The sequence below is a fragment of the Theobroma cacao genome, chromosome 3, assembly GCF_053813885.1.
Source record: "Theobroma cacao isolate CCN51 chromosome 3, ASM5381388v1, whole genome shotgun sequence".
Classification (NCBI taxonomy): Eukaryota; Viridiplantae; Streptophyta; class Magnoliopsida; order Malvales; family Malvaceae; genus Theobroma; species Theobroma cacao.
This window is the reverse complement of record NC_142641.1, coordinates 16707324-16724274: the sequence shown is the minus strand read 5'-3', so window position 1 is coordinate 16724274 and position 16951 is coordinate 16707324. Positions and strand designations below refer to the sequence as shown.

Below are 16951 nucleotides of genomic sequence, written 5' to 3'. Positions count from 1 at the left end.
AATGTTTTTGACCAAATTCCCCATTTGATGTGATAGCCACAGGCTTGATCTCCGCATCTGAAAGAATAAAAGCAATGGATGAATCTTCATTAGGCACAACATTCCTAAACTCCTGTTTTAATTGGACAACCATTAACTTGATCTTTAACATTTCAAGTCCAACTTGTATATTCTCAGTATTTTCCATTTCAAAATTTGGTTACGCCTCTAATTCTTCAAGTGGCTGTTTACCTAGCACCTCTTGCTTACCAAATTTTCATTGTTCTACAGCATTTTCCTTTTCTTCCTCAAGGATCTCAACAACTAGTGAAAGTCTCTCTTCAGGTCCCTAAACCTCTTGAATCTTCACTGCAATAACCTCACACTTGTTACTTATGATACTTCCCAACAAATTAGAGGAACAAGATTGAGACCACTAATAGATGGAAATACGCTAGATAAACAATCAATTTATGTAGCACTTTTTTTCAAATCTTATAGGTTTGATTGTTATTCATACATATATTTAGCTTTTAAGTTATTTTTTCATTAATTAGTATTTTACATAATTTTCAGGGCTATATTTGGAATTTTTCATATTATTAGGATTTAAGAATTAGCTTATAAATATATCTATGCTATTTTACTTTCATTTAGCTTTTAAATGATGGATTTTTGAGATATTTAATATTTTGATTTTATCCCCTACTAATTCTTTACGGTTTTCTCACCGTAGTTCTTTTGTTTCTCTTCCTATTTCTTATTCTCCCTAATAGTTTCTGCCAATCTCAGTTTTTCCCTCTAATAAATACCAAATATAACCTTGCTAAAAAATAACCCTAATAATATAAAAAGCCTGACCGATTCCCCATCATTAATTCTTTCTATCCTGCATTCTGTTCACCAAAATCGACCATTATTCTTATGTTTAAAATAGTACCTCTCACCACAACTATAGGCACATTTTCATCCTTCAAGCTTTTATTCTTAAAATCTTTATGTTGCAGTTTATTCAAAATACTTTCAATCACAAGCTCAATGAATGACTTGGTTGTGGACCTGGATTTAGGTGAATATTTTAGTTGAATTTAAAAATGGTAAGCTCAACAGTATTCCTAAACCTAAAAGTATCATCACATTAAGATCATTCAACCAAAGATTCTTAAGCAAGGCATTTATTATATTATCCCCATCAATCACCAACTTGCATCAACTTTCATTGCACACAATTTATGAAAGACTTTGTTTTCTAATAAATCATAAAATCTAGGGAATCACTAAATGCCTTGCTTAGAGAAAGACTATTCTTATCAATGGACATAGCGGTTCTAGGAATGGGAAAGATATCCTAAGTTTATCTGAGTAAGGTGTTCTACTGTGTTGCTTGACTAGCTTATCTACATTATCCTCCACAAAATGTTCACCTAAAATTTATGCTGACTAGTGTTTGGTAGAGATTTTTAGGAATAATTTTTGAAATAATTAATGTATTTTGTGTCTGATTATTAAGGCCTAATATTATGCTTTCTATATTTGTGATAACTTCCTGTTTTAGGGTTAACATGTATATATATAGGCTGCTGTAAATAATATCTTTATGACAATAAAAATACTCTCTTGTTATCAGAGCTTCTGCCGATTAAAAAAGTTATATTTTTTAACGCTCGGCAGTAAGGGAATCTTGTCTACTACCCTTGACAGCCACCAGAAGCCTTGCTTGACTGGGTATTTGGTGAGGAGTTTGTTCGTTTTTCCTGCAGTGTTTCAAAACATGGCTCACGGGAAGAAAACGGCTGCTGAGAATAAGGTTGGTTTAATCGGTGAGAATCCCTCATTCCAAATCAGTCCCGTATTTTCAAAAAAAAAAAACAATCAGTCCCGTAAAGCTAGATGGAACTAATTATCTTGCATGATCAAGATCTTGTCTATCGCTCATCCAAGCTAGAGGTCTGAAAGGATATGTTACTGGGGATAAACAAAAACTAGAGATTGTGGGAATCTGAAAACTCTCTTGTAATGTCATGGCTCATTAATTCCATGTAACCTCAAATTGCCTAAGGTTATCTATTACTAAATAATGCATCTAAGATTTCGAATGCAGCATCTCAAACCTATTCTCAAGTAGGCAATGATGCACAAATTTATGAATTGCGGAATAAGGTACATAAGATGAAACAGGGTGAGATGACAATTGCTCAATACTTTGCTGAATTGAGTAGTTTATGGCAGGAACTCAACTATTACCAAGATTTCCAAACAGCATGTTCTAAAGATGCAGCAAAATTTCAGAATTTAGTGGAAAAGGAATGCATATATGATTTTTCTTGCTGGTCTAAATATGGAATATGATCAAATACGAGTTCAGGTACTTGGTAAGAATCCTTTGCCTTCTTTAAGGCAAAAACCTATTCATATGTGTAGCAAGAAGAAAGTTGAAGAAGTTCCTTAATACACACAGTTTCAATAGACAAGGCAAGGTTAGTTGCCTATTCCTTTCGTGAGTAGCTAAAGGTCAGTAACCAAGGTCCACCAAACAAGGATCATTTACACTGTGATTATTGTGGGAAGCCCAGGCATATGAAGGAGAATTGTTGGAAGCTGAATGGTCGACCAACTAGGGGTCGTGGAGGTAAACGGATGATCTCAACAAGACCACAAGCAAACCTATCGAAACCAGTAGAAATACCTAGAGAGACAACTAATACTGGGAGTCTTTCCAACGAAGTACAAACCCTACGGCGTCTTCTGTCTCATCTTGATTCTCTATCAACCATAGTTGCTTCCTCCAATTTTGTAAACATAGTTACTACTTTTTTTGCCAATCTTGATACTCATAATGATTCATGGATTATAGATTATAAAGCAAACAAACATATGACAGGCTCTTCCAATAAATTCTTAACTTATTCTCCATGTTCAGACAATGGTAAAGTCCGTATATCGGATGGATTTTTAGCCTCTATATCTGGAACAGGTTCTGTTAAATGTACTCCCACCATTAATCTATCTTCAGTCCTTCATGTTCCTAGTTTTCCTATTAGCCTTTTAACTATTAGTTCAATTACAAAAGCACTTGATTGCAAAATTGAATTCTTTCCTACCCATTGTGTTTTTCAAGACCTGAAAAAAGGGAAAACGATTGGCTTTGGTAGACTGCAAGATGGCTTGTATCTACTAGAGGAAGGTTGCATTACCTTGATTCCTAGTATAACTTGAGCCCTGCTAGAAGAATCTATGAATGTTAACTAAGAAATAATCCAGTGGCATAGATGATTATATCCTATGCTTTAGAAAGATTATATCCTAGTTTGTTTAAACAACGCAAGTTGGATTTATTATTTTGTGATGCTAGTGAATTTGCTAAACACGCTAGACATTCTTATCCTTCAATTAATAATGAGAGTTCAATTCCCTTTATGATTATTCATTCTAACGCACGGGGACCTAATCGAACAGTTTCTCTATCCAGTTATAGATGGTTTGCTACCTTTATCAATTGATGCACTAGATTAACTTGGGTTTATTTGATGAAAGCAAAGAATGAGGTTTTTACTTGTTTTCAGCTATTTCACAAAATGATTTGTACACAATTTGACGCCAAGGTTAAGATTATGAGAACCAACAATAGTATAGAATACATGGATGGTGTTTTTAGTGCATATCTAGATTCCAATGGAATATTGCACCAAACTCGTTGTGTGTACACTACTGCACAAAATGGAGTGCCTGAAAGGATGAATAGGCATTTATTAGAAGTGGCTCGATCTCTGATGTTTATTATGAATGTTCCAAAGGTTTATGGGGGTGATGTAGTACTTTCAACCGCATACCTTCTTAACAGAATGCCCCTAAAAACGCTTAATTTTAAGAGTCCTTTAGAAGTTCTACAAGATAGTAATTCATATACTGTTCCTCCAAAAATTTTTTGTTGTGTGTTTTGTTCACAAAAGGAATGTAGGTAAGTTAGGACCCGAGGCCCTTAAATGTGTGTTTGTTGGCTACTCTGCAACTCAAAAGGGATATAAGTCTTATCATCCACCCTCACAAAAGTACTCAGTAAGTATGGATGTTGCCTTTAGGGAGTCTAATCCTTATTTTTATACACCTCAGTCACCTTTTCAAGGGGAGAATAAGGAGGCAGAGGTGGAGGAAAATAGCACCTGCCCCTATATAATTTTTTAGTCAAAATCCCAGAGATTATGACAAGGAACAAGCTAAAACTGAGCAATTGGATAGGCCATATTTGAAACCTACACACAACGGGACAAGACAAATCTAGCCATCAAACATGTAATAACTGGTCAAGAGCCATCTTTGAGTTCAGTCCCTAAAAATACATGTGATAAGTCTCCTTTAACTTCTGATTGATCTAATTCTAATTCCATTGCTAATGATCTTGATGTTCCTATTGCTATCAAAAAAAGAGTCAAAGCTTGTACTAAACATCCTATTTCTTAACTTTGTTTCCTATGATTCTTTGTCCCCTTCCTTTTGAGCCTTTATATTGTCTATTTCTTCCATTTATATCCCACAGGGTAGGCAAGAAGCATATCATGATCCAAAATGGAAACAGGCAATGGTTGAAGCGATGAAGGCTTTGGCAAAAAATGAAACATGGGAACTTGTTACTCCCCCATTGGGAAAGAAAGTAGTTGGATGCAAATAGGTAATTACAGTGAAACATAAAGCAGATGGTTCAATCGAAAGGTATAAAGCTAGATTAGTTGTAAAGGGCTTCACCCAGACCTATGGGGTGGACAATCAAGAGAAATTTACTCCTGTTACAAAAATGAATACTATCAGAATCATGTTATCATGTGCAGCTAACCTTGATTGGGACCTACAACAGTTTGATGTCAAGAATGCCTTCCTACATGGAGACTTGGAGGAAGAGGTGTATATGAAAATTCGTCCAAGATTTGATGATGAGAAGACTAAAGGGAAGGTTCGTAGACTAAAAAAGGTATTATATGGTTTGAAGCAGTCACTCAAGGCATGGTTCAATAAGGCAGGGATCTCATTTGGATATCATCAAAGCAAAACTAATAGTTTATGGTAAGATCACATTACTTATTGTTTATGTCGATGATATAGCTATGACTGCGGATGATAAGGAAGAGATTGCTCGACTCAGAAAACTTTTAGCTCAAGAGTTTGAGATTAAGGACTTGGGTAAGTTGTCAATATTTCCTTGCAATAGAGGTTGCCAGATCTGATAAGGGAATCTTAATTTCTCAAAGGAAATATATTTTGGATCTACTTAAAGAAATCGGTATGTTGGGATGTAAACCTACAGACTCTCTTATTGAATCTAAACACAAACTACAAGTACGAGTTGGTGAGTCAATTGATTTAGGCCGTTATCAGAGGATGGCTGGGAGATTGATTTACCTCACACACCAGACCAGACAAAGCCTATGCCGTAAGTTGGGCATGTGTGACATCTATACACCAACTTGAGGGGGAGTGTTGACTAATGTTTAGTAGAGAATTTTTAGAAATAATTTTAAGAACAATTATTGTATTTTGTGTCTGATTATTAGGGCCTAATATTGTGCTTTCTATATTTATGATAACTTCCTGCTTTATAGCTATTTTAGGATTAATGTGTGTGTGTGTGTGTGTGTATATATATATATATATATATATAGGCTGTTGTAAATAATATTTTTTATGACAGAGAATAAAAACTCTGCCTTGTTTTTCCCTCTAAACAATTTCCAAAATATATGTTGCTAACTAATGAGCCCAAATGGTTAGTCCATTTATTTGATAACACTGTAGAAAGTATCAGGCTCATTTGAAAATCAAAATTTGATATAAGAAGGAAAGGTTTGTATGTATTCATGGTGCAAGAAAATTGCCATAAGTAATCATGAATAGAAAATTGCTCCAACCACAAACCTATTATATTAGACACTATTTTACTAATATGCAATTCAAAAAGGCTAAGAGGAACTTGTTTGTATTTTAAGACAATTTGAACTTTAAATAAGCAATGTTACTCCCACCTAACCGGAGCAAAAAATACTTAAACATATTATCTCTAAGTGAGCACTAAAGGGTATTGTATTGCAAATACTCACTATTAAGGCTAAGTTTCACCTAATGGACCTTCAAAATGGAATCGACATTTCAAAAACAACGGTTCTCTGCAAAAGCAAGCATGGTATAGGCATGGCATTAGAGAGAAGCTCACTAATGATAATTGTAATGCCAACTAAAATATTTATGTGCATGTTGACTACATTGATGAGGTAGTAAGTTGGTGGCATGGTAGTCCTAGAAGAATCTATGGTTCAGACACTCAAGCAAGGTGAATGAAATGGCATGGGTTTCAACGGGGCACTAGTAGTTAGACATCTTAGACTCTTAGAAACTTTTTGAAGTTTCTTGTGATAATTCCTAGGTAGGTAAAGTTTCAAAAATCGGTATCAATGGATATATAGAGACCCAAAATACGAAAATCTATCAATGACTATATTATACGTTCATATATAAATTATATTATATCATTTAAAGCAGGGAATTTAATCATATTTTAACATTGCAATATATATAAATATGTACTTGTGTGTGTATAATACATAATAGATGGGTTAAAGTTTATAGTGTCAATAATAAAAACTTAATTTCATGAATACTATTTGCTAAGTAACAAAATTGGCGATATGGGGGGCAAATGTTAAATTTGCAATTTGTAAAGAAGGAATAAACATTTTCTAATTGAATAATTTAGTTTTAGCCTAACTCAAAGCGATACAAATTTTTTGTGCTTAAAATTTTACTTAATCTTTCCATCGCTTTAAACATGATGTATTTCATCTAATACTCGCATAATATCTTCCCATCTGTTACCTCTTATCCTCCAACAATTAATAATCCCCATATACTCCTCCACAACATCCAAATTTACTGAACTAGATAGGTATGAAAGTGTAGGCAAGTTCTAGCTTGACAACCCGTCAATGATACCAAGATTAGAATCTGGTACCAGTTAAGGGTTTATTTCAACTCAATTATACCAGAAGCCTTCTTCTAATTAGTGCCAAAGTTTTCATGTTTTATGTTTTACTTGCATTTCTTTTCTTTTCTTTTCTCTTCTTTTCTTTTTCCTTTTTTTTTTTGTTAATTGCTAGGTTACGTATTTGTGATCATGGACGTTATAGGCATCAATTTCTATGGGATCAATATATTAATTGATATTTCTAGCATTTCCTTAATATATCATCCACATCACCAAGCATAAGCTAGTCACCATTTGCTTGTCGGCTTGCTGCTATTGCTACATGCCTTTTACTTCCTCAAAAGTTAATAAAAGAAAATTCATATTTGACTAAAGTTATGCAAATCGCTTAACGGTAGCACATGTTCAAAAATAATAGTTTTATGTAAAAATACATACTCTTATTTTGCTGCTCAAAAAAGTTATATTTTTTATTTTTAATTCTTCAAAAAAATTTGACTTCACGGCCCAATTAATGTTTTGCTTTTTGCTTCTAAATCAAAAAATAGTAAAAGTAACAACCAAATGAAGTTTTTAATATTTAGTCTTCTTTTAAGATAAATGATCGATATCCAATATGTTGACATTTTTTTATCTATATCTTGGTACATCTACAGGTGTTTTTCAGAACTGATATATCTTGGTATATCTATGGGGTTTTACAAAACTGATAGAAATGTGACGAACATTATTAGGCCCCCTCCCTCCTATATATGATATAGCAACCAATATTGGCAATTTTTTATTTTCTAGGTGTTGGTGGAGTTTTGACTTTTAAGTCAAGAGGGACAACTAATAGCTTTCCTTCACTATAAGTCCCAACACTTGGCAAAACTCAAGACATGAACCTATAAGCAATGACTCAATCTCTTCATCATTGGAACTATTATTTGTTTCTTTTCGAGTTTGTGCTATATTGCAACTACCAAGTATTTGAGTTATCTTCATTCTCAAAAGAAACTTAATCAGTACAATTGTATTCATAAACATGCTTCTGGTGTTGAGAATTATGGGTTAACTTGAGTCCTTTAAGTACTAAGGATTGCGGTTGTAGGTTCTAATAGAATAAAGGATGACTATGTAGCTTGTATTTTTGGTGGATCTATCCTATGGTTTGTGGATAAGCTTAGGATTATAAGAATATTGTCATTCATGATAGTTACCTATTTAGAGGCACTAAGCTATGCATAATTCATACTTCACCTAGGAAGCTCTTAGTTTAAAAATGCAGCTTAGGAAGTTCTTAGTTTAAAAATGAAGGCAGGCAAGCTAACTAGTCGTTTTGGTAGAGATAAGAGCATTGCTTTAGTAGTGGGTAAGTTTTATTATCATTCTTTAAAGAGTGGAGTAGCTAGAATGATCTTTCATTATTATACATGTTAGTAAGCTAAAGTTAAGAAACAAAATACTAACCTCTATATCTTGCTTTGCACCATGAGCCTTGTTAGTAACTAAGCATACACAATTATCTTGGAATTCCCTAGATCTAATAAAAAGCACAATTCCATCTTTTTTGTGGGAAAATGGTTCCTCTATGATTGCACATTTCATTCCATACATTAAAACCTGAGATTTATCTCATCCATGCAGATACTATCAGGTTGCACAAATCACCTACTTTGAATACGTTTGAAAGGTATGTTCTATTAGTTGTTTTTGGAGTACTATTCAAAATTTGTGGGGATTTTTCTCTCCATAATTTGCTATTCTCTACTCTCTTTCATCCACAAATTGATGGAGAAATGAGGTTAATCAAACATTAAGTTGAATGGTTGAGTTATGTTGTGAGGGAAACAAGGTAACTAGGATTTGGTTGTCTACTATCTTATCTTTTGGATACATTTGGAAGCCCATCAAGCTTGAACAATACAAAGGGAGATTGCTCTCCCCCATTCCGTAAACCCAACATCCCCTCCTCAATATTTTAACCCAAGATCTGAGTTGAAAGCTCCAAGCTCTAACCATTGGAGTGTCCCGTTATTTACTTAAAATAAAGTTGTTCATTAATATAAGGAAGAGATCAGTCGAGCGTGTTTATAGCTCTGAATTTTGTACTTCTTCATCGTGTTCTCTTCCACCTAATTTCAAGTTATTAGGTTTGTTGAATCCTTTACCCAACATATTTCTGATTTGCATTCTTAGATTAGGATTTATTCATACTTGACTTAGGAAGTTCTTAGTTTAAGAATGCAGGCAGGCAAGCTAGCTAATCATTTTGGTAGAGAGAAGATCAAAGCATCAATAGTGGAAAAGTTTTATTAATGTACTTCAAAGTATCGCATTAGCTAGGATAATCTTTTGCTGTTATACTTGTTAGCAAACCAAATTTAAGAAACAAACAATAACATCTATACCTTGCTTTGCAACATGATCCTTTTTAGTATTTAAGCATACACATTATATTGGTATTGCCTAGAACTACTAAAAAGCATAATCTACTTTTCATGGCAAATAGGTCCTCTATGATGGCATATTTCAAACCATACACTCAAACCTGAGATTCATCTAATGCAAGCAATACTATCAGGTTGCAAGAATCGCCTAGTTCTAATGAGTTTGAGAGGTACGTTATGTTAGTTATTATTTGAGTACTATTTGAAAATTGTGGGGTTTTTGTTTCTCTATAATTTGCTATTTTCTACTGTTTTCCATCCACAAATTGTGGTAATTTAACATTGCTAAGTTGAATGCTTCAGCTATATTATGAAAGAAACAAGGTAACTGGGATTTGTTGTCTACTATATGGTACATATAGAAGCCCATCAAGCTTGGAGTATACAAAGAGAGATAGCCCTCTCCCGTTTCTTAAAACCAACCTCCCCTCCCTACAATTTGAACCCAAGACCTCCAAGTTGAAAGTTACAAGCTCTAACCATGGAGTGCCCCCTTATTTACTTAAAATAACTTTGTTCATCATCATGTTCTCTTACACCTAATTTTCAGATTTTTAAGTCTATGGAATCCTTAACCTAACATATTTATAATTTGCATTCTAAGGTTATATGAAAGTTTGCTATTTCTTGAATTTTTAAAAGAATTGGTGCTTCTTGGGTTAGGATTTCAATGCTGTGAGGATGTAATACTTTGTCCTCATTTGAGTCACTTAAACATGATGTCATCAGGAGAAAAAGAAATGCTATCAAGAAATTTCATGATTTGGCCGAAGGATCATTTTCATTCAACTGAATACATGAATGTGATACATGTTTACTTCATTTAACTCATTCACTTAAGTTTTTGTCTTCTTTTCATTCTGGAGGATTTATTGCCTTATAGGGATTTTTTTTTATTTTTTTTGCATCTTTTGTTTCTTTTTAGTACTCGTGCACACCTCTACTCATAAGATGCGAGAATTTCCATGTAACAAGAGATTGAAATTGTTCCAGACAATTGGGTTGTTACTAGCACTATCATATTCAATGCAAATGATAACCCTCGTTTGATCTTCTTCAGTTTCCAGCAACAAGTTTCATGCATCAAATATAAATCATTTTGAGTGTCTAATAGGGATAGACTTCTTATCAAAGGAGAATATACTGGATGACCACCAACCAAGAATTTGTAGCATGCCTATTTTGGTCAAACGTCTAGAAACTCATACTTCATTTTCCACTTTGATTTGCATAGTGTTAAATCATGGTTTCCAATGAACTCATAAAGAAACCATTATAGGTTTCTTTTGGTTATTGAAAATCAGATACAAACTCGGTATTTGTTTGAAACTTCCTTTGTCATATTTGGTGCATAAGATGACCTATTGTGTCTTGGGCTATATAAAGAGAATAGTCCTCACCTAATACATAAACCTTGTCTCTCCTTTCATAGTAGTTTGAACTTGAGACCTTCGAGTTAAGAATCCCAAGATTAAACCATTGGGAAGTCCCCTGGAGAGCACTATATCTGTATTTTTCAAACACTTGAGTTCTTACGATAATTCTTCACTAAATTTCTCTTCCTTCTCTGTATTTTCCATTTCTTTTCTTTCTTTTTAATACTTTTTTATGCCAGTTTTGCATTAAAACTGAAACTAGAAATTGAAATGTTTTAAGAAAATCTACAAACAAGATTGTAATCTAGAGAAAGAAAATTATACAACAAAAATCTACGAAGACATAAAGGTATGCATTATAACAATAATTAACTAAGGCAAATGCTGTGCGCTGCATTAGCAAATAAAGGAAGGACTAACACAATTATGACGAAGACCAAGAAACATCAAGGAAATGGAATACAAAAAATTAAAAAAGAATAAACCATAAATATACATAGACAGACTGACAGATCAATATATTGCTTACTTGTACAAGTGAGGGCTTATATCGCAGCTTCAGCTTTGGAAAGGTATGCCCATTCAATGCAGGAGATGTCTGAACAAGTATATCAGAAAATTTTTCATCTTCTTTTAACCATTTAACATATGCAAAAGTCTCTTCTGATGGCCCACTGTACTGCAAAAAGAAGTGGCACACAAAGGAATTATTAGTAGATATACAAGGACAAAATAATATACAATTAAACTAAGGCTTTGTTTATGGCTACTTTTGCTATTTGCTTTCTACATTTTTGCAAAAAAATAAAAAAATGAAAAGAAAACAAAAGTAAATAGTAAAAACATCAATCAAGCAGAGCCCAATGAATCTAGTAGGCCATATTAAGTGTAAACCAAGCTCTGCAACTTTAGAGCATGGTCATCAATAATTTAATTGCATTGAAGAACTACTCTGCCCTAGCTTTTTCAAAACAACATACTATTTGAAAGCTTAAGTATTTAAAAGAAAGGAGCTATTGAAGAAAAAGAAGAGAAGGATAAAAAAGACATAAAAGACCAAACTAAACTACCTTCCATAAATAATCAATAAACTGCTTAGAGCTAAGCACCAAGACATGAACGAATGAAGACAGGGAGACAAAAAAAACAGCAAGTAAATGCATAGTAAAAGTGTATGAGGAGGTTTATATGCATTACACATTACTTAAATTTTGTCTTTTATATTTGAAAATAACTCTACAAAATCAAAAACCAAGCAAGAACTACCATTTACAACCTACTCTTTCTTACATATCCCTTTATAATCTTTCATTTGCTTTAGCAGAAAGAAAGAAAAAACAAAAAATCTTTTGCTTAGTTTAGAAAACTGCCGATTATGAAGTGGTAACATATGAAAGTAGGAGTTTAGCCAAAAGACAGTATTTAAGTCCCCTTCTAAAGCATCTGACTGTTCATTGAAATGTCAAATATTAATTAATAAAAACAATAGAGCAAGTGAAGATACCTGTGCATTAATCCCTTGTTCATTTATATAGATTCGGCCGTGTATGTTCAAACCCTGGAAAATTGGATCAAAAATGCTTTGTAGAGCACGAGAAAAGGGTAACGAAAAGACAGCCAAGACAAGACAAGAGAAACCTTTAAGAAGGTGAGGTGCTTAGCAACTTCGTGTTGAGGGTCTTTGATGAAGACAAAGCGATAAAAATTGACCACCACGAAATTCTCAATCTCAGCTTGACAGACTTTATCATTGCTGTTGGATGCAGATGCACAGCAACTGATGGAGATAGCACGATGAACTTTTCTCGTATTATTATTGGATTTTATTCCTACTACTTTCCTTGGAAAACCATGATGGAAACAACACCCACAAGCACCGTTTGCTGCCTTTGGCGATGGGTATAGGCCGAAATTCAAACTGAGAGAACCCGAGGAGCTAACCGCACACCAGCCTCTCATCCCGCCCCTTCGCTCCTTTCTCTCCGCATCTTCTTCCGGGGAATTAAGATAAAGGGCTAACAAATATATGCCTTACCCCAAAAGCTGAAGATATAGTAGAGACATCATAGGGTCCAGTGTCAGTGGGCCTGATTGTGCTAACGTTTCCGGAACCCCACCTAGCCCACCCTATGCATAGGGCTTTTTGTGGGCAAATTCTACAGTAAGCTAATTTTACTGAGGCTATCAATTATAGCCATTAGATTTAGAGATTTTCCATTTTAGCCATTGATCAATAAACAAATTACAACCTGTTTACTTATCAAATACGTTAAAAAAAACTTAAATAACTCTTAATAAACAAAAATAAAAATTCTTAATTAAAGAGAAACAACTAACAAAGAGAATAACAAAATTTTTATGAAAATTAATCATTGAAATTTATATGCTCGAGTATAAAATATTAATCATTGAAAAATTTTTAAATAAATATTACAATAAAAATTTAGTTTAATAAATAATTATTTTAAATACAATTATTTTTATCTTTATTGTTATTCATTTATAAATTAAAATTTATAAACCGTTAAATACTTTTAGTTCAAAATATAAATTTAAATCTTTAATTTTCATAAACGTTATATTTATTTTAACTTAATTGACTTGTTACGTTAAATTTTACACATTTACATCAATATTTTGACAATACTTGTTTCATCTTTATAATTTTTTACATTAATTCTTACAGTTTTATGTCAAGGTTTTTCAACTACTAATTTTTACTATAATTATTTTTATTCTAACTATTATTCATTTATAAATTAAAATTTGTAAACCTTAAATACTTTAAACTAGACTATAAAATTTATATAAAACCCGACCCTATAAACACATGTCATGACATACATGCACTGAGTAGCATGTTATTATGCTAGGAAAGCATCTAAGAATAGACGAAACCCGGTATCGTACCTAACGGTACACTTGAGTTGATTTAACCTCGAACTAATTCAAATAGGAATTGCAGGATGAAATTTAATATTTTATAGTCCAAGAATGACTAAAAATGATTGTTCGGAGTTCGAGGGTTCATTATGGGTAAAATTGAAAATTTTGATGTTTAGGGGCAAAAATCGTCATTTTGCCACCTAAGATAATAATTTGATCATGAAGTGAAATTTTTGACCAAGATTAACTTTTTGAAGTATAATTTAATGATAGGAAGTGAAAATTTTCAATTCCGGCAATTTTCGGAACATAGGGGCAAAACGGTAATTTTATCCTCCCGAGGTAAAAACCGTAATTTTCAACACCCAAAACTTGTCAAAATCATAGGATTTATTTATTTTTGGTATGAACAACTATGTTATGTTAAGTGGTGAAAAATTGAAGTTTAAAAGACAAAATTTTAAAAATGGGCCAATGGGAAAGTGACACATGGCACTTTTTAATGATTTAATATTATTTTAATGAAAAGTCATCCCATTTAAACCCCATTTTAAGTGATGGCCGGCCATAAGGGAGAACAAGAGAGAAAATAGAGAGGAAAGGAAGAAACAAAGAAAAACCAAAGAGAAACAAGAAAATTCAAAGGGGAATTCGCGTTTTTCGTTCGTTTACGCGTCTAATGGTAAGATTTTTCGACTTTAACTTGATTTCTACCTTTCCTATGCCTTTGTTTCCATTTAGCATGCTTGAGGAGAGAGATCTAAAAGTGACATCAAGAGCTGGCCGAATTTCAAGGGGGGAGAAATAGAAATTTTTAGGTTTTGATTTTTAGTTAAATTGATAGTTTTAGTTAGTTAAATGTGTTTAGAAATTAAATTGGGCAAGAAAGCATTAAATTTTCACAATACCCACCCTTGGCCGAATCTGCAATGAGGTACAATGATGATGATCTGATTTTTATTCTAAGAGAAATGAAGAGAAAATGATGAAAAATGGTTAAATGTGATAGAAAAACAAAGTAAAAAATTTACCGAGTTAATGTCCCATTTTTGGCCGAATTTTCCAAGGAGGAAAGTGAACTGATTTTGGTGATTTTAGAAGGTTATTGGCTGATATTTAATGGTTAGAAATGTTGGAGAGAGAATGGGACGATTTAGAGCTAAAATGGAATGCGTTAACAATTATCGGGTAAAGTGCCAAAAATAGGTTAATACCGCGTTTAAGCCGTTTTAGGCTATTGCATTTCATACCATGCATTAGTATAGGATTTAAGTCAATTATATAGTGATTTAGCATCAATGTGGTGAATTGGGTAAATTTTGCAATGTGTCTAGGAGGAGAGCCTTCCGATAAAGGCAATGAAGTCGTACCCGACCAACAGTGATCGGGGCACCTAGGAAGCATTTCATCTGTATAAACGATGAGTAAACCTATTATTATTGAAAATTATCTAGAGTTTATTTTTAAATGCTCTTCATGGATTTTATGAAATGAAAATGAGATTAAAATGGGATTTTTGATGTTTTAGAAATAAATGTGACAAATAAAAATATATTGTATTGATTATGAAATTGAGTAATTGGAGACTGTCAATTATTTTGAAATATATATATTTTACTATGAATGGCTTATGATATATGAGTATATGTGGCTATATTTTATAATTGCCTTGGGAATAAATGTAAGCTGTTTTTACTATGCAGGCTGGGTAAATAAATAAAAGCCATGTTATACTGTCGAAATTTTATTAAAATTGGTGGGTTAGTCACTGTAGTGACTGGTTTTCGTGGACTGCCTATTAGAGGGGCACGGTAAATCCGGTTTCATAGTTACTCCGGTTGTAGAGGCGAGGAGGGTAACTCCCGGGGTAGTGTTAGAGTTCACTTTACGTTGAACCCCCACGTGAATGTGTAACTCGGCCAACGTCAAGGAACGGCTTATTTTCAAAACTAGAATGTGTTTAACATGTAAATATCTTAACAACCTTGGCGGACTCGGTTAGATGCCTCGGCCAAGGTATCCCCGAGGACTAGATTTTGGCTTGAGCCATGTTTTTAATAAAGGTTGTAAGCCTTGACAACTGTTTTGGTAAATTACAAATGTTTTATGGTTTAAGAAAGAAATTGAAAACCTTATGAAATGGTTTGTGATTTGTTGTTTAAACTTGCCTCCATTTTACTCGCCTTTAGATATTTATGATAGTGTTTGTTTACTCATTGGGATTGCAAAATCTCACCCACCTTCTTTCCAAATATTTCAGGCCTGTGGTAGCTTGTAGATATCCAATTTTGTCAAGGATTCCAATTGACCCCTCTATCCCACAGACAGTAGGTTACTAGCACCAACACTGGATGTATTTTGGGCCACTTGTCATTGTAATTATTATTGTACATTATAACTTTGTAAATTATTGTATGTATGAATTTATTTTATTCTCACGCTACAAAAATTATTTATGTATAGTTCTATAAAAATTGTTTTATAAGAAAATGAAATATATTATCAAATATTTTTATTTAGTTTAATTAGCCAACTTTTCACTCTAAATGAATGATTTAGATTACAAAAATTTATTTTTAATCGGCAGTGGATATTTTTCTACCATACGTTGTATCTTTATCAGGTTTCGAAATTTTTTGGTAAAAATGACCAAAATACCCCTATGTGGCGAAAATTTTATTTTGATTGTTTTCGATCTAAAATAGTTTATATTTTTTAAAAACTCGATATTTAACAACGATTGCTCACAAGAAAGGCAAGAAATTTATTCTTTAGCCTTGCGGGGTTCCGATTGGCATTCCGGATAATGAGTGTCAATCGGGACGTCACGGCGGTTGTCATGGGCCCGAGGGAGGTTTCGGGTCGTGACAATTTAAATGTTTAATTTTCAAAAAAAAAATTATTTATTTGACTTAATTAACTTATTATATTAAATCTCACACATTTACGTCAATATTTTGACAATATTGCTCCACCTTTATAATTTTTTACATTAATTCTTACTACTTTACGTCAAGGTTTTTCAACTACTAATTTGCACAATATAATTTTTATCCTTACTATTATTCAATTATAAATTAAAATTTATAAACTGTTAAATACTTAAAACTCGACAATAAAAATTTAAATATTTAATTTTCAAATAAAATATGTTTATTTGACATAATTTATTTGTTACATCAAATCTCACATATTTACATCAATATTTTGCCAATATTTATTTCACCTTATAAATGCTTGATTTTTAAAAATTTCATCTTATAAATAGGATTGCCATTATTGTCATTATTATAAATGCATAATAATAAAAA

The 16951-nt window shown here is 32.8% G+C and overlaps 1 protein-coding gene across 3 annotated transcripts in view; it reads right to left on the bottom strand.

Annotated features, from left to right (window-relative positions):
* The window catches only part of LOC18604551 (Rhodanese/Cell cycle control phosphatase superfamily protein), a 40947-nt gene extending 28159 nt beyond the window's left edge, over positions 1–12788 (bottom strand). For 2 of the 3 annotated variants that reach the window (XM_088804496.1, XM_088804495.1), the window contains exons 1-3: positions 12393–12787; positions 12259–12312; positions 11284–11433 (exon numbers count right to left, since the gene is read on the bottom strand). In XM_088804496.1, coding sequence (XP_088660622.1) covers positions 11284–11433; positions 12259–12312; positions 12393–12713 — 525 coding nt within the window. In that variant the 5' untranslated portion in view covers positions 12714–12787. Of the gene's footprint in view, positions 1–11283; positions 11434–12258; positions 12313–12392 lie in introns of all 3 variants that reach the window. The other variant, XM_088804497.1, reaches the window with a different exon arrangement.
* Positions 12789–16951: the final 4163 nt, after the last annotated feature.